Below are 22,217 nucleotides of genomic sequence, written 5' to 3' on the forward strand. Positions count from 1 at the left end.
ACAAAAGGAGCAAGGGAGGATACCCAGAAAATTAGGTTTTACTTGGCATGTCTAAAAGGCTTTCTGGGACAAAGGATGAGCACTTCAATTTATTTAAGTAATAATAGAAAATCAGGGTAGACGATGTAGCCTTGGAGAACAGAACCTATTAAGTACTGAGTCAAGCAGAAGGAAGTCTTAATGGAGACTGTTGACAGTAGAAGGTATTGCCTAAAGAAATAAGAAGTCCCTGTGGTGGATGAGGACAAATTGAGTCCCTGGTATCCCCTGAGAGGTGCTCACCTACCTGAGCCATGAAAACCGGTGGACGGGATGTCCATCTTCATATGATAGGAGAGTTACCTACTCTTTTAAGATGCCCCTCTTGTTAGGAAGAAGAAATCTGATCCACAGGCAAATAAAATTCTAAATACGCATGAGGATAAATCATGTATGAGTTAAATTCTATCAACTGGGCCAAGCTATTCTAGAGAGGTTGTGTTGGTGGTCATTTGAGGCAAAGTTAAATTCCACAGTAGTCTAACGATAAACTGACTTGGGAGATATTCAGGTATCAGTGAGATCTTTCTCCAGTTGTCCCTGAATTGTGAGTAATCATAAAGCTTTCTCTCGCCCAAGGAAACAGCAGAGCTATGTGCAGAAATGCTGGAAGGATGTGCGTGTGGGAGACTTCATCCAAATGCACTGCAACGAGATCGTCCCGGCAGACATCCTCCTCCTCTTCTCATCGGACCCCAGCGGGATCTGCCACCTGGAAACTGCCAACTTGGATGGAGAGACAAACCTCAAACAAAGGCGTGTTGTGAAAGGCTTCGCACAGCAGGTAGGGCTTGCCCTAAGGTTCTCAAAGGGGAGATAGCAAGTCAACCTTACTGGAAAATTGAACTTAACCTGCTGGATGGAAGGGAAAGAAGTGGATGTCTCCTTCCTCTCTCTGATTTATGTGCTTTTCATCTTCCCAACAAGCTTCTAAAGTGAGTGTTGTCCCCCTGACACAGATGAAGAAAATAGGACTTGCAATGGAATTATAATTTGCTAAAATTACAGAATTCCTGAGTAGAAACTCATTGTGTTCAACTGATCAAACTGTGTTGGCTGCTCCAGATTCAAGGAGCTTTATTGCTGTGTGGTTTCCTGTAGGACTAAGCTACCCTTCTGTGCCCATCTAACCCCTCTTCTGCCCAACTCAGCTCTGGCAATCTCTTCTCTTGTAAATGTTTTCTCAGGTTCTTTTGATCCCTCCTAATACGTAGAAAGATAAGCAGGTAAAATATCTTTTACTTTCATTTTCCATGTTTTATTAATAACATTGTATGATTATCAACTCTTTCCCCATTTGTGCATTCCTGGCCTTCTCAAAAAGTCAAACCACTTGGAGGACAAGAAGCCATCACTGACGATTTTGCTTAATCCCTACATTGATGTACATGGTGGCTTAGACATTATGGAGAAATCTTTCTTGCTTGCTGCTCTCGGACTCAAACTCTGGATATTGTGGGGTCAGAGACCAAACCCTACAACTTACTAGCTGGCTCACTTTAGACAAGTTATTTCCCTCCTATATCTTAGTATCTTAGTATCTTCATCTGGAAATACTGTATAAATATAGTATCTTCTCCATAGAGAAATGCTGATGCAATACGTATACTATAAGTGATATGTACACGAATTCGTCTATTACTAGACCTATAGCAAGAGACCAATGAATAGCTGGTCTTGACACCTATGGCTTCTATAGGCATATGTGTTGACTGATTGAAACTGGATATAATATTTTAGTGTACAGCTAGGATTTTCCTTATAGAAGCTGATTTCTAATCTGGCAACTGTGAGAAAGGACAAAATCCTATCACTTTTCTGCACTGTGCCACCTTTTAGCTGGGAAGAAGCTGAATGAGTCAGAGAATTTAAGAAAAAAGAGGAAATGTATAACTCCTCAGAAATTCCTGTGAGCAGGAGTTCATTTTTCTAAACTGAAACTTGAGAAGAGACAACATTCATCATTGCTCGCCCTGCCTCTCACTGCACCTGACGAGCAGTTCTCACAAAACTCTGATTGACTCGGTGTTCAGAAGTCTGATCTCTTGTCCTTACAATGGGAATAATAATAGCTATCCTGTAGATTTGTGGTAACATCCAAATGGTGTAAGGAAAGTAAGGAACAAAATATAATGCTTGGGACCTGCTAGGTCTACAATAAGCAGTACTGAAGCTGCTGCTCGGTTGCAGTTACTATCATCAGAAGTGAACGTCTCCATCACCACCTGTTCAGCGTCTAGTCCATCAGAACATCAGATTTGGGGTCTACCACTGAATTGGGGCTTGATCTATGAGTTTTCTTTCCTTTGCTTTTCTTTGTCACATTGGCTGACTCATCCTCATGTTTACAAAAAAGCAGGGCAAGACTGGATAAAGTTCACAAAGTCATCCCAGACATAATAATTATCTATTTGTTGCCCTACAGCCTGCCTTCTTGATGAGGAATGTTCATGCCATTTTAACCAATAACTCATCGTGAGAAATCTGATTACACATTGGCAGACATGCATGTGAGTATGCATGTGGTCATGTAAGACTTACACCCTAGCCCAACCATGTGAAGGCACTCAGAAGCGTTTTAGTTAATTCTGTTTAATCTCTAAGTTCTAGAAGCAGTGAAGCGTGTGTGTGCCTACAGATTCCCCCCTTCAAGCTCCCCCAACCCAAGCTTCACCATCCAATTCTGAATCACTTCTTACTCTCTCCAACAGTTATGTCAGGGCCACGGCTGCCGCATCTCTACCAGTGGTTTTACTTTATATCCTTGGCAGCATTCCCCAAACTATTTCTTGTGTATTAATTAGGTACTTTGGGATTTAACTAGAATGAAGAGCAGGTTGAAAGGTTCATTTACACTCCAGTGCTACAGACCAGCCAATTTATTAAATCTCTTGAACTCTAACCCTGAATTCACACAGGCTGCTTGGCATGATCTTTCACAAAGAGGAAAGGAGGGAAGCATGGAGGGATTTGCCAAAGGGATAAGAGATGTAGCAAAAGCAAGACAGATGTGAAACAAAGCAACTTTGAGTTAAAAAGTTTGCAGAGTTCTCATTTCTGTCTTTGTCCTGGACTGTCTTCCTTTGTTCAAATAGGTTTTTCCCTGTCAATAATAGTAACATCTTCTTTAAAGGTTTATTTATGTATTTGCAAGGCAGAGTTAGACAAGAAGAGACAGAGATCCTCTGTCTGCTGGGTCACTCTCCAGATAACCAAAGGAGGGGACAGGTGTAAGCCAGGAGCTTGGAGCTTCTTCCAGGTGCCTGACATGAGTGGCAGGTACCTGAGGACCTGGCCCATTTTTTGTTTCTTGCCTCAGTGCGTTAGCAGGAAGCTAGATCAGAAGTGCAACACAGACTCCAACAATTTTTGCTAAGCCCATATAGAGAGCTTTGAATGGTTGCCTTGCCTAGAGTCACACCAATTTAATGAGGTAGATATTACTACCCCATTGTCACTAAAGGAGATGAGCACAGAGAAATTGCACAGTGTGCCCAAGGATTCTGAGCTGGGCAGCACTGGAGCCACAATTCAGAAGTAGCTTTGTCCAGGGTCTTGGCTGTCCAAGCCTATAGTAACTCATCTCCCTGACTCTTCACTGTTATCTTGGATTTGTTCAGAGATGCTTTCTTCAAATCACAGATTTATTATCTTCAATATTCTTTCTTAGCATACGGAGCAGGTGGCAGGAAGAAATGTAGGCGGTGACCATACTTTGTTACCTTGCTTCTCGTTTCTCTCTTTGATGCAAAGAAACATTTAATATGGTGTGCAACATATGAGAAGTGCTGAAGTTGACAACCCTCATAGTCTGGGCCATTCCTTCCTCCCTTTCCTGTGCAAATCCCAGTGGACACAGAAGAACCTCTGTCACTGCGCTCTGCCCCCTTCCTGATGCCCATCACATGAGGATCCCCAACAAGGGGGCTCCTCCTCCACCACAAGGTCCTTTTGGTGTTTGGCGGAGGCCAGTCTGCCCCTCCCACAGCATAAGCCTATTTTCCTCCTGTTGGCTTGACCACTGTCACTGTAAAGATCATTCTTAAAGAAAATCTGGTATGACCTGCCAGGGACACTTGCCATTACACAATCCAACAGTAAAGGAGACATTTCCGTGCTTCCCAGGCAGGCTGGGTCGAGAGGGCAGGTGATTCCCGGTTGCTGCATCCCAGGTTTGTCATTACCAAGCTGGGGTGCTGACAGGTTTCTCCCTGTTGGGCCTCATTCTTTGTTGCCAAGATATTCCAAAGAGAGCCTGCCTTCACTGATACAATGAGTGATTTTCAAACTGGCCCAAGAGTTAGTTTCAAAGCTAAAACTTTTATACTGAGTCATTTTTGAATCCCAAAATTAGTGACTTCTTTATGAAATGTTTTTTTCCACATTTTGTTGCTCAGAAAAGATTGGAAGTGGAAATAATGAAAAATTAGTATTTTGCTAAGACCTGACCAACAGGAATGGGGACCCCATTAGAGAATTAATTTGTAAAATTTACCCTCTGATGATATTTTAATACCTTAAACTTCCTTGGTAAAAGAACTTCTCTTAAAAAAGATAGTAGTAGTAGCGGTAGTAATAACAGTAGTGATATATTTCAAAGGCAGAGTGGAAAAGAGAAAGAAATTTTCCATCCACTGATTCACTCCCTAAATTGCCACAAAAGGTGAAGCAGTTCTAAGGCAGGATACTGGTGCTCAATTTAGCTCTTTCACGTGCCTGGCAGGTGCCCGAGTACTTGAGCCGTCATTTGCTGCTTCCCAGGCTTGTTGTCAAGAAGCTATATGGGAAGCAGAATAACTGGAATGTGACTAAGCATTCTGATATGGAATGCCATATATACGTATGTTATATATATTGTTATATATAGTGACTTAACCCACTGTGCGATGACCACCCTAAAAGGGTTTTAACACAGGAATGGTTTTATATCTAAGAATGAGTTTGTGCCATTCTTTTCTGAAACAATTTTCAAAGCCAAAGACTCAGAAGTGAATTATTCAAGTTACAACGTGAAATCAAACATGTTTCCACTTATCTTCAATCATTGAGGCCAAAGTCCTAACGAAACGTGTTTTGGATCACTTCCCGGTGCCAACAGCATGACCCATAAACAGGCTGTTTCAGTGTCACTTTCCAGAAATGTAGACTCTTAGGCCCCACCAAAAACTGACCAGACCCTGCAGTCTGACAAGGTCTTCAGATGTTTCATGTGCACATTATGTTTGCAAAGCACTGGACGAGGGCATCATTGATTAATAACTGTGCTGACTGGTGGTTGCTCAAGCTAAAAATTCTTCATTATGAATTCTGCCTTTTAACCAGCTTGGATTCTACCATGGTGATTGTAAAACCCATTTGCTGAATTACTAATGGCTAATTGGATTCTCTGCAGTGAAGGTTTGTATGGATTTTACCACACTCAGAGGAATATCTTGGCAACGAAAATTGAGATGCAAAAGAGAGAAACTTGTCAGCACCCCTGCTTGGTAATGATAAACCTGGGATGAAGCAACAGGAAATCACCTGTCCTCTCGACCCAGCCTGCCTGGGAAGCTTGGAAGTGTCTCCTTTACTGTTGGTTTGTGTAACGGCAAGTGTCCCTGGCAGGTCAATGACAGTGGTCAAGCCAAGGGGAGGGAGCAGTCTCACTGTGTCTGTGTGTGTGATGGGAAGTGGACCAGCCCCCAAAAGGCAACAGTAAGACCCCGCTGAGAGGATCCCCTCATTGGTGACCCCCATGTGAGTGGGTACTAGAAAGGGGGCAGAATGCAGCAACACATGTCTCACTCCCCTGGCCCCCAAAATCAGGATAGACCTGTAAAATCTCAGAAAAATCAACGACAAAACAAGTAATGCAGTAAGAAATGGGCAAAGAACATGAATAGTCTCAAAGGATGGAATACAAATGGCCGACAGACACATGAGAAAAAAGTGCACAGGATCACTAGTATCAGGGAAGTACAAGTAAGAAGCAGAATGAGGTTTTATCTCACTCCAGTTAGAATGGCTGTTATCTGAAAAATCTGAAAAGAAGTGTTGGTGAGGATGCGAGGAAAATGGTACCATAATCCACTCTTCGTTGGAATATAAACTAGTACAGTCATGAGAGAGGCGAGTAGGGAGAGTCTTCAGAGATCTGAAACTAGATCTACCGTATGACCCAGCTATCCCACTCCTGAAAAGAGTAGGACCTATGAGGCTTAGATAATAGCTAAGATGTAGAATCACCCACGTGTCTGCCAATGACTGGGAAAAGCAAGTGTGGTGTGTAGATATTATAAAATACTAATAAGTCATAAAAATGAAAAAAATGAAATCATTTCTTTTACAACAAAAGGAATGTAATTAGAGACCATTACACTTAGTGAATGTTGTTCATATTCTTTGTCTACATGCTTCAGGAATAGTGGAGGGTTTTTTCTTTTTTTTTTTTTTTTTTTTTGGTACTTGAAAAAACAAGAATAATATATAGTGAGTTTTACCTAAGAATTACTTAAAGTTTAAACACAAATCATATTTTATAGGGTTGTTTTAATATAAAAATCTGTATAATAATACATAGAAAGAAATAATATCAACATACAACCTGATGAAAAACACACTGTGTGCCATAGGCAATTCTTGTGTTTTATATCACATTTCTACTAAAAAAAATAACACTACATAGAATCTATAGAATAATATTTATAATCTCTGGAAGAGATAGACACTTCTATTTTTCATGTCTGACAAATCAGGCATTAAGTAACCTTATTAATAGCTGACTGGGCTCCAAGTTAGACTGACAGATTTTTTAATTGAAATTTTCAAGGGTATGTAAAACTAGAGGAACTAATATAAAATTTAATGTTTCTACCAGCTAATTTCAATCATTCATAACCAATCGTGTTTTATCTATTGCTCTACTGCAAACACTTTCAAGCAGATTTTTAATATTACAACTTCTTATAATGAAAACGTTTCACAGTGTCTGTCAAAGGACAGGACTTTTAAATGCACCAGTATCACTCCTAATGTGTTAGCAGTAATTCCTCGGCATCAGTTTCTGAATGGGTGGTCATTATTTTCCAGTGCATTTGGATCAGGATTTAAGTATTGAGAGCAGTTTTTAAAACTTCTTTTGTGCAATAGGTCTCCTTAGTTCTGTTTTGTTCTTGCATATTTAATTTTTGTTGCTTAATGAACCACATTATTTTCCCTATAAGACTGTCAATATTATGACTTTTGCCTCTCTGTGGTGCCACTTAACATTTTCCCTGGGTACTACATATGTGTAAATTCATAGTTGCATCTAGTATGTATATTAGATTAGCTTTGCTATTTTGTGCAGATGTATGTCAGTGTTGCATCATAGGAAATATAACATATATATAACAAATATAACGAGTGTCTTTTTTTAAAAATTCATAGTCATTGATGCTGGTTGTTTCGACCAGCAAGTCAATAAAAAAAATTTAAATGGTGATGCTCTATTTATGAAGTAAAAATTTTGCCACCAAATACTTATTCCAAAAGTGTCCTCTGTGTAGCAAGTGAAGGATATGTGTCTGTTTCTTTTATTGACTAGTTTTCCAAATAATGAGTTGTTGCCCGTAGCCCCCAAAAGTATCCCATTAGCTTTTTGGTTTTCAGATCAATATAATGCAAGGGATCTAGACATAATGCCTGTCGTGTCATTGCAATTGTTATCTTAGCGACTACCCAGAGGAGGAAATGTCACCTGAATTCTTAAAACAGTACCTCACTAGTCTTGGCTAGATCTGGTTCTTTCAACAGAAATGATATCTAGAATCCACAGGTAATACATACTGGGTTGGTAGTCATTTCTGCACCAGTTAAGTAGGCAAAACCAGAACGTTTTTAAGAGCAAATCCAACAGGAATCATGCTGGGACTTCAAATGAAGGACTAGCGATTTTTACTTTGCCTCACCAATGCTAAATATGTCAATCTTTTTCTCTCATTAAGCAAAGTCGCTAACCACCATCACCTTTCCATATTTGACTCTCACAATAACTCTTTGAAGTAGAAAAGAATGAGTGACATTTTTCAGAAGTAGAAACTTAATTGCAGAGAGATTGAATCTGTCAGACTACTCAGAACATAATGTTGAGCCAGAATTAGAACTCAGTTCTGATAAGCCTAATTATTTTGCCCATTGTTAAAATAATTCTTAGATCCCTTGATGTGGGGCTTTTACTTTTCAAATGAATATAATTATTGTGTATGTGAAAATACTGAAGCTGTACAAGCTTTGGTTTATAGTTCTTATAGTAAAAAATAATAATTTCATAGTGAAAGCACACCCTATGAAACACTGGCACTTTATTTGCAGAGATTTTTATTCTGTTGATCTCCTCCTGCAACCTTCCGTTTGGGTGCAAACATTCACCTGTGATGTAGATACAAGATGTCTCCTCTTCCCAATATTTAGTACTGTTTGCACACATTGGGTAACCAGGCTTTGGGAGGGGCAGGCGTTCAGCCCCCTGATGAGGAAGCTCATGTGAGCTCTCGAGCACCTGAGTTTGATACCTGGCTGCAGCTCCGTGCTTACTGTCTTCTGAATACGTACTCTGGGACTTGTCAGTCAGATGCAAGACCTGGGATGAGTTCGTGGTTCCTGGCTTTAGCCTAGCATTCACTTCTCTCTTTCTCCCCCTTTCCTGCTTTCTCTGCTCTAATCCCCTGCCTCACGTTCCCTTCCTCCTCCTCCTGGCTCTTCTCCCTGCCTTACCCCTTCCTTCCCTTCCTGTTGCTCCATCTCTCTCTCCCCTTATCATCCCTGCTTCTATCTGTCCGGCTTTCCCTCTTGTTCTCTCTCTCTCCCCCTCTCCTGTACTCCCCTACTCTCCAGCTCTTACAAAAAGTCAATTTTTGGAAGCTTCACTAGATTATATGAAAGATGTAATCATGCTAAGATGTTCACATTGCTCAGCTTTCCACTACCTCCATATCCAAGATAACACATGTACATTTTAATTTTGGACTCCACTGCCTTAACCGCTAAGGATTATTATATACTAAATCAGTGTGGGAAATAATCAGTGTCTGAAGTGAGAACCATATTAATCTAATAGATGGATTAGGCAAGACTCTTGGTTGCATGTGATGGAGCTTTCATTCATTCTAGCTTAGAGAAAGTAATTTCCTGGAAGAATACATGACTTGTAGGATCATGGGGAACCAGGAGGCCACGATCTGCCAGTGTGTAGGGTCTTCAAAAACTTCATTCAAAATATGTGTTAGGAAATACTATGTACATTAGCTCCACCTCCCAGCAAAGGTCTAGAAACCTTCTTTGATATCTCTATTAAAAGAGAACAATTGGTCTAGCAGACAACATGGACCCACCGCTAAACCAGTCAGCTGTGGTCAGAGAGGAAGGATGCTAATGAACTCATTATTTAAAAATGCTGTATGAATAAGGAGAATTCTGAGCAGCACAGCATTTAAATATTCTAAGACCCATCAGTACAATACAGTCTTCAGAAAGCTCATAATAAGTAACATTATGAAAACACTATGGTGGATTTCAAAATTCTTTGCACCAAAATGAATTTATCTTTCCATTCATTTTCCTGTGATTTTTGGGAAGTACCCTGGATCATTCTTATTTATGTGCCACCAAGGTTATTCATCCTTAAGGAGAGTGGCTCAGCATGCTTTGTCTTTCCTGTGACCTCTGCTCCTCTTTGCTCTTCCCTGTTCCCCAAATACCCTCCATCCAGGCAACATTCTGTACAGTGTACCTAGTTGTTCCATTCTGTGTGCTCCCATAGACTTCATTCTTGCCACTGTCTGTATACTACATGCAGTAAATTTCCTCTAAGGAGGTCCTCCTGTCGCCAGATCCTATGCTAGTATTTTCATAGTTGTTTACCAGAAGTGACATATTGTGATCCTATCTTCTGTGAGCAACTTAATGTAGTTTTTTTTTTCTTTGCTGAGAAAAACAAAAGCAGAGATCTCCCATTCTCTGGGTCTCTCCCAACATGCCAACTATAGCTGTGGCTAAATCAGGAGATGGGACTCCAATCTGGATCCCCCGTGTAGGTGACAGGGACCAGTCACTGGGACCATCCTCTCTTCTCCAGGGCATGTACCCCCTGGAAGCTGGAATTGAGAATAGAACTAGGACTGGAACTCATCCTGACCTCAAACATGGATGACTCAATAATTGCTATCCCAACTGCTACACCAAATGCCACCCTCTTTGATGTAGTTCATTGAACAAAAATTTGTACTTGTTTGTGACCTCTTTGGCCAAAATATGAGGTATAAAATATTGGATTGGATCATATCATTTTCTTATGCCCTGATTATTTAAGGCAAGAAAAAAAAAATTTAACAAAAAAGACTTGTCTATGCATTACTCCCTTCAGATGCCACTACTCGGCTGGTGGCAGCTGCTCGCGTTTCAGGCACCATGCCACCCACTCCTTTATTCCCCAGATAGTGACCGAAGGCTTTCTTTGTACCACATGATGTAGTATGCTCCAGGCCTCTAGGAGGAAACAGAGAGGTACAAGCTGTGACTGTGTACCAACAAGCCATTGTTAATGAACAGCTCCACCAATGATTAATTCCCTTTGAAAATGACATCTAAAAATCCTCCCTTTCTTGAGTATTTCCTTGGCATCCCTCATAGGTTAGAGAAGTACCATAGCCAGATTCCAAGTTTGCATTTAGTCAACCCTGAATAAGGAGCTGAATTTTTGTCTGGAAATAGAGGGCTCAAAGTGCTAGGAGCCCTTACAGAGTCTCTCTCACATGCCTCAGTTTGTGATGTTACTACTTCTTTTTAAGGCAGAGAGAGACTAAGATAGCTTCCTCTCACTGGTTCCTTCCTCCAAGAGCCTGAAAGAGCCAAGAAAAGCCAGGCTGAAGCCAGGAACCCCAGAACTAGACCTGGGTGTCCCACATAGTTGGCAGGGACCCAAATACTGGAACCACCAACATGTATTGTCTCCCAGGGTGCATGTCAGAGGGAAGCTGGACTGGCAAACAGAGCCAGAGCTGAAACCCAAGCTCTGTTAAGGAATACAAGTTCCTAAGCAATGTCTCCATAATCTCTGTGCCAAACGCACACCCTCAGTCCATGTTTGTTAGCACAAAAGCAGGGGCACGCAGGGACCTTCCGGGCAATTGACTCCATATCATTTCCTCATCCAGAGCCAGGGGAAAGTAACTGCCAGTCACCATGGTGTGGGCTGTCTTGAATTCTCTGTCTACCCAGAAGCAAAATGATTATCAAATGCTTGTAACTGTCAGCCGTTTTTAGATAAGATTCTCGGAAATCGGGGGAGGGAAGTGGGGTGGAGAGGTTGCTGTTTAATGTTTATGCCAAGGAGCAAACTTCAGTCACTTAGCCCAGCAGCTGGGGTGAGAAGAGAATTCGCTCTACCATCTCCAAAAAATGGTGAACTAGAGCAGTTGTCACTAACCTTCCACAGATCAGCCCTATCTGGCATGCTTTGCCTGCCCACTTACCACTGCTGCTTGGTACAATCTAGGAGAGCAGGCAACAAAGAGGGTTACTGCTGCTGTTTGTTCATCCTTGTCCCCCGGGGAGAGTGTGGGCCCCAGGATTCCTGTTGATAGTGCCGTAGCCTGAGGATCACAGAGAAATGGGCTCTTAGAGACACACAGAAGCTTAGCAATCACTGGTCCAACTCTTCTTGTCACATTCTTGGCTCATAGTAAAAGCTCAATAGATAGATTCTTTCTGTATTTGAGGGACGGATAGGACTGCAGCATGGTTCTTGAATGACTTTTTTTTTTGCTTAAAGCCATAGAAGGGTTTCAAAATGATCACAAACATTCCTCTCCTCCAGAAAGCTTATACCTGTGGGTCTCCTACTCTGTTTTTTAAAACATAAAGCCTTTTTGTGATTTGTCTAGAGTTGTCACTTGATACATTAAAACAAAAACTTACAATGAGTTTAATGATCTTTTATATTGTTAATCTCAAGGATTTCTTTAGAAATTTGCAAAGTAGTAATTTTTACTCAGCCTACAGATGGAAATTTTTTGCATGTAAAATTACAAATATTCAATAGCTTAACTTACCAATTAGGAACATACAAAACCAGCCTGGCAATTGACAATTAAAAGTGTAATATGTGATAGGTTACACACAGTTGGTATAGCTATTAAGAATTGTCTGAAGGCTTTACATTGTGGCAAAGTGGGTTAGGATGCCATTTTAGATGTCAACATCCCAGGTTTGCTTCTAATCTTGCTTCCTGAGAGACTGAATGAAGTTCCTGGCTCCTACCCAAAGCTGAATGTTACAGTCATTTGGGGGTGGGGGTGACCTAGTATGTAAAAGAGGCTTCTTTCCTGATGCTACTCTTGGTGTCTCTGTTTCTGTCTCTGTCTCTCTCTCTGTCTGTCTCTACCTTTCAATTAAATGAATCTAACCAAAGCACAAAAAGTGGAAATTCTTGGCATTATACAAAGAAAAAGTATAACCTTACGATCAGACAAACCTACATTCCAGTGAAATGTATAACATTAGGCAAGTTACATAGACACTTCATTGAGAGTAGGAAAGATCACGTAAGAGTCAGCGAGGAGCAGCATTTGTAAACTGTCACCTTACCAAATCACAGAGGGAAATATTTGATGTACTCCCAGAGCTGGGAGGGTGTCACATTTTGAAATATTTATTTATCTGAAAGAGAGACAGCTCTACATCTGGCTCCTTCCCAGAGGTCTACAGTATCCCTGGGGCTGGACCAGGCAAAGCCAGGAGGCTAGGACTCAATTCCAGGCTACAGCAGGGGTGTCAGCACCACAAATGTCTGAGTCAAGACCTGCTGTCTCGCAGGGTGTACGTTAGCAGGAAACTGGCATTGGCAACATAACTAGGACTTGAACCTAGACACTCTAATATGGAATGTGAAAGAGCCCCACCCACACACTCACCCAAGCAGGCCACTTTGTTTTTAGATTTATTTAATTTTTATTGCAAAGTCAGATATACAGAGAGGAGAGACAGGAAAATCTTTCATCTGATGATTCACTCCCCAAGTGACTGCAGTGGCCAGAGCTGCACCAATCTGAAGCCAGGAACCTGGAGCTTCTTCTGGGTCTCCCACATGGGTACAGGGTCCCAAGGCTTTGGGCCGTCCTCCACTGCTATTCCCAGGCCACAAGCAGGGAGCTGGATGGGAACTGGGGCTGCCGGGATTGGAACCACTGCCCATATGGGATCCTGGTGCATTCAAGGTGAGGACTTAAGCCGCTGGATCACCGTGCTGGACCCCACAGAGGCCACATTGAATTAGGACTCTTGATTTGCAAATAAGGAAAAAGATTATACATTACTAAAACAAAATAGAAGTATTGCTCGAGGAGCCTGGGAAGGGAAGAGATGGGTAGCACACAGTGTGACTCAGAGAAGCAAGGGAAATCTCAAGACACAAGATCCTGGAAACTTGAGCAGACTGGATAAGGGCTGGCAGAAGCCCTTACTCCATGGTATCGCGTTCCCCTTCCGGCCTTGGGTCACTCAATTCCAGCCAAAGTCCAACAGTGGGAGAGTCTGCGCGGCTGGGCACTCTGGCTCACATTCTTCATCACAATTCTGAACTACAGAGGAAATAAAATCTCTCAAAGGGAAATCAAAAAGGAGAATGGGATGGCAGGTAGGCAGGCAGAATACAAGCAGGGAGCTGGATGGGAAGTGGAGCTGCCAGGATTAGAACCGGCGCCCATATGGGATCCCGGCACATTCAGGGCGAGGACTTTAGCCACTAGGCCATCGCTCCCAGGCGCTACTGCTTGCTTTTATGAGCTTCCACTCAACACTGTGTGCTTCCATTTAACACTTCTATGTCTGCAGGTATTCATTATCTAGAGAGCTGTCAGGTTCCTCTGAGGAGGCTCCTGTAATACCTGTTTGAACGAGCATACTGTAAAAGTTTGCTGTAGTAAAATGAGTATTGGGTAGGGTTATATTAGCAATGTAGTTACTGTAAGGAGAGATGAGGAGCCGTAATAGACTGCTATACAAAGCTGTAAAAAACTGACTCATACAATTAGGGAAAGTGTCAAGTACTGTCTTAATTTTGCTTGTGGGAATATGTTATCTAATGGACATGCTTTGGTTTAACTTACAAAAAGGCAGTGATAGCCAAGATCGCAGATTGGGCTACTAGAGTCTTCCATAAGTTCATGCACTCAAACGTTTATTGAACACCTATGCTATATGAACATGGGATTAAGTGCGAGGCAATCAGAAGAAGGGGGATGTTGACACAAATCAGTTATGGCAGTGATAAAGCAAGTTCTTAGTCTAGCTCAGGTGTGTCAACAGTGGTTACCTTTCAAAGCAAAAGACTATGGGCCAAAGGCCAGTGGGTATTAACTTGCTGGGGGCGAGGTACTCCTTGCTGACATATGTGTGTCTCACATACAGCCAACCTGCCACCTCCCAGGGCGACGGCTCAGGCTAAGATGGAAGAATCAATCTAAAATAATTGTGGTAGCTAGAAAAGACCATTTTTTCATGGAGTTCTGTCAAGTTTTTACTGTCTAAAGCTTACTTTATGCTATTCTTCACAAAAGAACATCGAATTGATCCATCAACATGGTGAAGTCAAGAGTCAGACAGAGGACATGTAACTGGTGTCCAGGAAAGGGCTGTTTCAGGGGGCAGGTTGCTGACCCAGAGAGGCAAATGTCACCACAGCTGCCATCCATGTGGTGTGATCAGCCAGCCAGACACGGGGGACTCGGGGGTCACTGCGGAAGAAGGATTGTTAGCTCCAGTGATGGTCTTAGACCTTCCCACTGCCACTGGTCAATCTGAAATGAGTTTGGATCTGGAAAGCCAGCCCTGAGCCGAGTCACGACCCAGGAGCAAAGCATGCGGATTCATGAGAGGACTGAAAGCAGCTGACAAATTACAGTGTGATTTGTCATCATTTCAGAACCCGGCAAGTGTTTGTCCCTAGAAGGATCGATATCTAGAGGGAGTAAGGCTGTATTTTTAGAAACTCCTGGATGGGTAATTTATTTCAAGCGAGTCAAGAATTTATTTATGTTGGCACTCCCACAGATGCGATGGGCAGTGTATTTACACGAAGCCAGAAGATGCTATCATTTCTTCAAATCAATGTGCCCCTTCGAACAGCTGTACCTTGGAGCTCGCAGTGATGAATTCCCTCTCTATTCTAAAAGCTCTGCACGGGAACCATTCCCAGCCCCACCTTCAGCATCTCCACCTTCTGTTTGCATAGCAGGTCACACGTCTCACCACGTGTCCACTTGGAGTGTGTCTTCTGAAGCACTGCTGAGATGGGCAGAGCAGGTGGAGTTAGCTTCATTCTTCAAATGAAGAAACTGTTGAACATAGTATTAGTCAAGCAGGAATAAGGTTAGAAGCCAAGTTTTCCTCCCACCCTGTAGCTGTGTTTTATCCCTGACTTACTATAAGAGCTTATACAGTTGCAAAATCTTTTTTAAAAATTAGAGCCAAGAAGTATTTAAAATATATTGCGATATATAAAATATACTTGTAAAATACAGTTGTCACTGTATTTGAAATGTCCATGAAGATGCAATTAAAGTATAAGTTCATTGGATTTCCAAAAAATGAAATCTACATGTAACTTTATAGTAACACACAGTTTGGTGAACTTTTTCAAGTGCCCTTGTGTTGAGCTGTCAGGTTGTTTCCGACTATGCAGGGTGCTACGCAAGTAAAGAAGAGAGCCTGCAGTCAGCCTGGGGTTCAGATCCCAGCCCACCCTGCTGCTCTGGGTCACAGATTTCCCCTCACCAAAATGTATATAAAGTACCTACTTCGTTGAATAACTGTGTACCAAAAATGAATATGTATAAAGTTATCACAATGTTGGGCAGAAAGTAGAGTCCAATAAGTGCTGTTAATTTTATTAGACGCTGTTTTTATAGCATGCTTACAACAGGAAAACAAAGTGAAAAATGTGAATATTCAATAGTTAAATGATTAGTTGAAGTGCGGTGCATTCATGCAATTGGTTTTTGTGCAGGTATTAAAGAAGCGGGAAATTTAGCAGTATGTAAAAATGCTCAAGATGGAACTGGGTGCTGTGGCACAGTGGGTTAAGCTTCTACTTGGGATATCTCTATCCATATCAGAGTGCCAGTTTGAGAGTCTGGAGACTCCGCATCTGATTCACCTCTTTGATAATGTTTTGAGGAAGGCAAAGATGATGCCCCAAGCGCTTGAGCCCCTGTCAACCACTGGGGGTTCTGGAATTCTGGGCTTCTGGCTTCCACCTGACTTAGTCTGGCAGTTGTGGTCAAATGTAAAGCATCTCTCCCACTCACTGTCACTCTTGCAAATAGATCTATAGAAGTTCAAGGTCTAGGAGACACAAAATTTTATCTTGGAAAAATATGAACATATATGTGTGTGATCATATAAATATGTGTGTGGTTATATGGATTTTTAAACCCCGAAGATGTACACACAAGCCTGTTAGCTGTGGCTATCTGTTGTGACTTTAATCCTTCTCCCTTCAGATTTTTTTGGTGGGGGAGGGGCATCTATTTCTGCACTATACACCATGCTAACCACTAACCACATATAGCTACTTAGCTTTAAATTAAGAAAGACTAACTTGCCTTCAAAAGCCCGTTCCCCTGTTGATGAGTAGAGGCTAGGAAGCCTAGGGGATAGAAGCCGACTGGGTGACAGGCACCAAGCACAGTTGGTGTTCCGCAGTGCAGTGCAGGCTGACGCAGTGTGTGTGCACTAGCTCATTAGATAGTCAGTGGAGAACTTCAGGAACTCAGAGGCACCAAACATAAACCCTGAGGAGTTGGAAATTCTAATCCCCTTGAAGTGATGAACACACATTATCTACATAAATTGAAATATCACATTGTACTCCATTAATGTGTGTAATTATCATGTGTCTATTATTAACTAATACATAAACTTGTAAAATGAATGAAAGATGAAAACCATTTCCTCACCCTGCCCCATTTCAGATGCTCAGCAGCCACGAGTAGTCCTTAGTCACTTACACGTTGCACAGCACTGCCTTGGAGCGCTCCCCTGAATGTGGTCAGTTCTGTTGGACATGCTGGGCTGGAGCCCTGCAGGAGAAGGGTGGGCAGCACGCAGCCCCCTCTGCCATCTCCAGTTTTCCATTTGCATCTGCTTTCTCCTCCTCCACGAGGCTTTCCCTCTTGTCTTCTGATATAGTTATCACAGGAGGTGACAAAGCGAGGATTACCTCATTATTGCTGCAATGCTTCTGGTCCTGAGAAGTTCCTTCCTTGATCCTATTATGAGCAGATCCCTCCGACTTAATAAACTCATGGAGTCCTCTCTGTCTCTGTCTCTCATAGGAGGTACAGTTCGAGCCGGAACATTTCCACAACACGATCGTGTGTGAGAAGCCCAACAACCACCTCAACAAATTTAAGGGCTACATGTAAGTCTGCATTGGCCCTGTGCCACTGGGAAGTACCACCTCTAGGATTGGGGAAAAACTTTCTTGAAATGACCAAGCAACACGCAGAAGTTCCTGTGGGAGGTTTTGTTTTTTATCATATAAAAAAGGACTAGGGACAGCCAAGTTGAGCTTTTTATTTTCCTGAGTTAGTCATCTGTCAGGGGTGAGATCTGTCAGGAATGAAACTCACTAGTGCCTTTTATAGAACTTTGGTAAAAGAACATCAAAAATCAAGATCATGCCCTGATTCAGGGGAAGCAAGTGTGGTTTGATTGAGATAGTGTTTCCTAAATGTATGTGTGTGTCATTGTACTGTGTGTAGTATATGTGTTGTGTGTGTGTGGTGTGTTGTATGTGGTGAATGTGTAATGTGTGTTGAGTGTATGGTGTGTGTGGTATGTGGTGTGTGTGTTGTGTGTGTGTGGTGTGTGTGTTGCCATGTTGGTAAGAACAGAAGGCCTTAGGAGTCAGACTTGATTTGAATTGGAGTTATTCTAATTACCAGCTGTGTGAGCTTGGGTAAGGTATGAAACTCTCTGGGCCTTGTTTTGCACAGCTTTGAATTAAAGACTGCTCCCTCATAAAACTTTTCTAAGAATTTAGTTCTTTTTTTCATAAGCAAAAGCCGTTGGCACAGCAACAGGAAAAGTCGGTTAGTAATGGCTGCTCCTGATGCAATGTTTGTGATTCTTACTCCTCACTGTGGTTTGCCCTAAAAACATGAATATACTTCTGCTTCTGTGTTGGACTTCTGGTGTTCTTGCCCAAGTGAGAGCAGTGGTAACAGAGGCATATGAACCCAGCGCTACAAAAACATTTAGACTCTCCCCAGCACATCTGTACTCTTCACCGCCACCTAAGGGAGCAAATACTAGGGACCCTGGTTTTCAGATAAGAAATGGGATCATCTGTCCTGAAAACAGGACTCACCCAAAATCAAACAACAGGGACAAAACAAAGCCAGGATTCCTGAATGTCAATCTTTTTAAAAACTGTATGTATATGTTTGAAAGGCAGAGTTGGAGGAAGGAGGGAGGGAGGGAGACAGATACACACACACACACACACACACACACACACAATGAGAATCTTCCATCTGCTAATCTAATCTCCAAATGACTGCAATGTCTGGAGCTGGGTCAGTCCAAAGCCAGGAGTCAGGAACTTCTGGGACTCCCATGGAGGTTCAGGGGCCCAAAGACTTGGGCCATCTGCTGCTGCTTTCCCAGACTCATTAATTAACAAGGAACTGGATCAGGAGTGGAGCAGCTAGGACTTGAGCTGGCATCCACATAGGATGTTGGAACTACTGGCAGCGCCTTTACCTGCCGTACCAGAGCACTGCCCACTCAATGTGGGTATGTTGACACCAACAACAGTGTTTTCTGTTGCTGCACATTACAGAGCTCAGCTGAGCCATGGCAACTGTTCTGGCAGCAGGACCTGGAGTGAGGCTCCACAAGACAGCTCTCGGGCCATGGAGAATGTCATAAGGACAAATTCAGAAAAGCAAAAAGTAAGAACAATACAGGAGAAGCGGTAGCTCTTAAAGGCAAATTATTTTCAAAATGCGCAGGAAAAGCAGCTGCGCACAGGCAGAAAAGAGCAAGGGAGAAAAAGGACTTTGTGGCAGGCATCTGGTCAGGGAAAACTTGCCTGCTCTTCTGGGCCGGAACCAGGTAACTGACCCAGACACTGCTGTAAGAGGCTGGCTTCATGAGCAGCCTGAACATGCTGCTTGTCAGCAGAAGGGCGCCTGCATAGTCGCTACGGTCTTATCCAGGGAGCATTGACAGTGTCACCTGGACAGAGGAGTGCTGCCAGCATCTCTGGAGATGCCAGGGCCTCTGAGCACCCGGCATCCTCCAGCACCACAGAGGTTTTCCCAGCCCCTAATGGTGCCAAGATAGAGGAGAGCTTCTCCAGGGTCAGACCTTGTAAGCGAGAGCACTATGTGGGTCAGGGCTAGGAGACGGCTCATCCTCTTCTGTCCGTTGGCAGACAGACATGAAGGCTGAGAGAAGTAGAGGTCTCTATTGTGTATTACCACCTCAGAGCAGCCTAGAAACAATCCTTAAACCGCAAGCTACTAACAGTAACGCATGATGGATTTGTTAGCCCAGTAACTCAACCCTTACCACCCCCTTCTTGACAAAGGAGAGAGTGCAATGGTGGATCTTAAATTTCAGTCATTCCTAGATGACCTTGTATGATCTTCATAATATCCATTTAAAATTATTTTTATCCACTTGATTGTCTTTGGTTTAACTTTTTTTCTTAAATGTATTTCAGAAAACGTCTGTGAGTTGCCCTATAGCAAACTAGGACCACCTGCCATGCATGAACAGTCAAACTAAGGTTTATCATTATGTTCCAACCACTATTATCGGCCATGGCCGCCTCTGTGTCAGGGGGCATGATTAGCAGTACACGGGCAGGAAATGAGGACACCTTGCCTGTAGGCTCCCCAGAGCTCAAACTGGAAATGACTCTCCGACTCAGCCTACATTCATCACAGGGTAGTACTTGGGGGACACTCAGGGAACCAGAGTCACAGTGGGGTTGATGTCAGTGACCTGGATTCCCACGTCCTCAGGTGTCCCAGCTACTAGACATGTGTGACCTTGGAGAAACTGGAGCCGCAGCTGTCTCGCAAGTAAGGATAATCACTCCACTGAGATCTCAAAGCTGTGAAGAATCAAAGAAGGGACCCTGTCAGTCCAGCTAGTTGGTTAACACAGTGAGGAACTAGTCACGTTAAAAGACACAATGAGAGGACCTGTTAAGATGATGTAGGGGCTAAATCCTTGCCTTGCAACTGTTGAGGTCCTATATAAGTGCCAGTTCATGTCTCACCTGCACCACTTCCCATCCAGCTTCTTGCTCATGGCCTGGAAGGGCAGTGGAGGATGACCCAAAACCTTGGACCCTACACCCATGTGGGAGACCCAGAAGAAGCTCCTGGCTTCGGATCAGGTTTGCTTGGCCATTGCCGCCACTTGGGGAGTGAATCAGTGGACGAAAGATCTTTCTATATTTCCTTCTCTCTGTAAATGTGACTTTGCAACAAAATATAAGTAAACATGTATCCTCGAAGAATTTAGCTCTTTTCCTGAGTAGTGCTGCTCCCCAGCAGCTGTGTGTGAAATGGGTCTGAGAATACCACCTAAAGGAACCCAGTCCTCAGGAAGCCAGAAGCCAGCTTCCCTACACATTCCCCTGAAAGCAGCCGGGATGTGGAAACTGCAGCCAAAGCTGTCTGGGTAAATGAGGATTTCTTAGGGGTGGACAGCTCCCTCCTAATGAGCCAGCCAATGAACTTGAAATACTTGAAGACAAAGGAGGCTACATTTCCTGTTAGCCTCACTTTTCTGAAAAAGAAGGTTGTGAAGGTCAGCTCAACCCTTCCAAGGTTGTATGACATCAACCAGGGCCGCCTAATCACCCCTGTCTATGTCATTCTTCCTCCCCAGGGAGTACCCCGACAAGACCAGGACTGGCTTTGGCAGCGAGTGTCTTCTGCTTCGAGGCTGCACCATCAGAAACACCGAGGTGGCTGTTGGCATTGTCATCTATACAGGTCATTGTCCCCCCCCCCCACGGTGTCTCTGTCCTGACTTCGCCCTTTCCTCCCTGTGTTATGGCCTCCTGCCCATCTCTTTCAGACAGTGGGGACTTGTGAGAGGGCAGAGGGATGGAGTCCTGTGACTTACCATTTCTTATCCATACAACGGGGGCTGCAGACCCCAGCTGCCCACTCAGGCCTCAGCTGTGTAAGGAGAATCCGAGTGCAGCTCATGCCTCTGTGTGAGGGGGGAGGGAATCAGCACACCCCGTGGTATTGAGGTACCCGCCACAGGCCGGCTAAGGAATGTCCCCGAACCAGGAGACTAGTTTAACCCAACAGCTTCACCTTGTGTGTCTCGACTCCCTCGTTTGTACAATGGGAAGAATATTTGTAACTGTTTCATGGAGAATTTTTGAGGCTCTAATAAGATGACGCAAGGAAGGCACCCAGCACCATCTATAGCAGAGTGGGTTTTGATGGTTCTAGTAGGTGTTTTGGCAACTGTGCTTTTATTATCTCTATTCACTTAAATCTCCTCCTGTAAAGACCTGTTTTCACTTTCTGCTTTGATCCTGCCTCCCCCCCCCCCCAATGAAAAATAGATAACTTTCTCACAACAGGAGCCAGAATCTTGTAGGGCAACTTGGTGGCTGCCATACCCTTGGTGCCTAATGCCTGGCAGTTGAGAGGGACTCAGTAACACCTGTTGACCCTAGGGTCACTGAGGGCATCTTGTACACCGTCTCTGGGTGTGTAGACCTTCACTGGAAGACTGCAGGATAGGTTTCCTGCCAATCTGCCATTCACTGCAACACTTAAGGAATTTGGCAGGAGGTGTTAGTTGATTTGGGTCCAAGCAGAACTACACTTTTTATGGACAATAAGAGACACTTAAATATCAAGCTGTCTTAGGTTCACTTTTTAGAGTCATCAAAGAAAAAAGCAAGTCTTTTAATAATAATGCCACAGTCTAGCTACTTTTCCCTAACTGTGGGGAGGGGATTGTGTCTGTCAGGTGATTTCATTCGTGGGTCTTGAGCAATGGAGTTCAAAGCCATCTGGCTGTTTAGTACCAGAACTCTGTGGCAGTGTGCTCACCAAAGGAAAAAACCACCCACATAGATTTAAAGTTTTGCCTCTGTGTCCAAG

General features: G+C 43.2%; 1 protein-coding gene across 1 annotated transcript in view; it reads left to right on the top strand.

Moving 5' to 3' along the window:
- Positions 1 to 22,217, top strand: part of ATP10B (ATPase phospholipid transporting 10B (putative)) — a 100,008-nt gene that overhangs the window by 21,794 nt on the left and 55,997 nt on the right. The window contains exons 3-5 of the mRNA XM_004587468.3: positions 619 to 823; positions 17,394 to 17,479; positions 20,974 to 21,080. Coding sequence (XP_004587525.2) covers positions 619 to 823; positions 17,394 to 17,479; positions 20,974 to 21,080 — 398 coding nt within the window. The remainder of the gene's footprint in view (positions 1 to 618; positions 824 to 17,393; positions 17,480 to 20,973; positions 21,081 to 22,217) is intronic.

Source organism: Ochotona princeps, chromosome 19, assembly GCF_030435755.1.
Source record: "Ochotona princeps isolate mOchPri1 chromosome 19, mOchPri1.hap1, whole genome shotgun sequence".
Taxonomy (NCBI): domain Eukaryota; kingdom Metazoa; phylum Chordata; class Mammalia; order Lagomorpha; family Ochotonidae; genus Ochotona; species Ochotona princeps.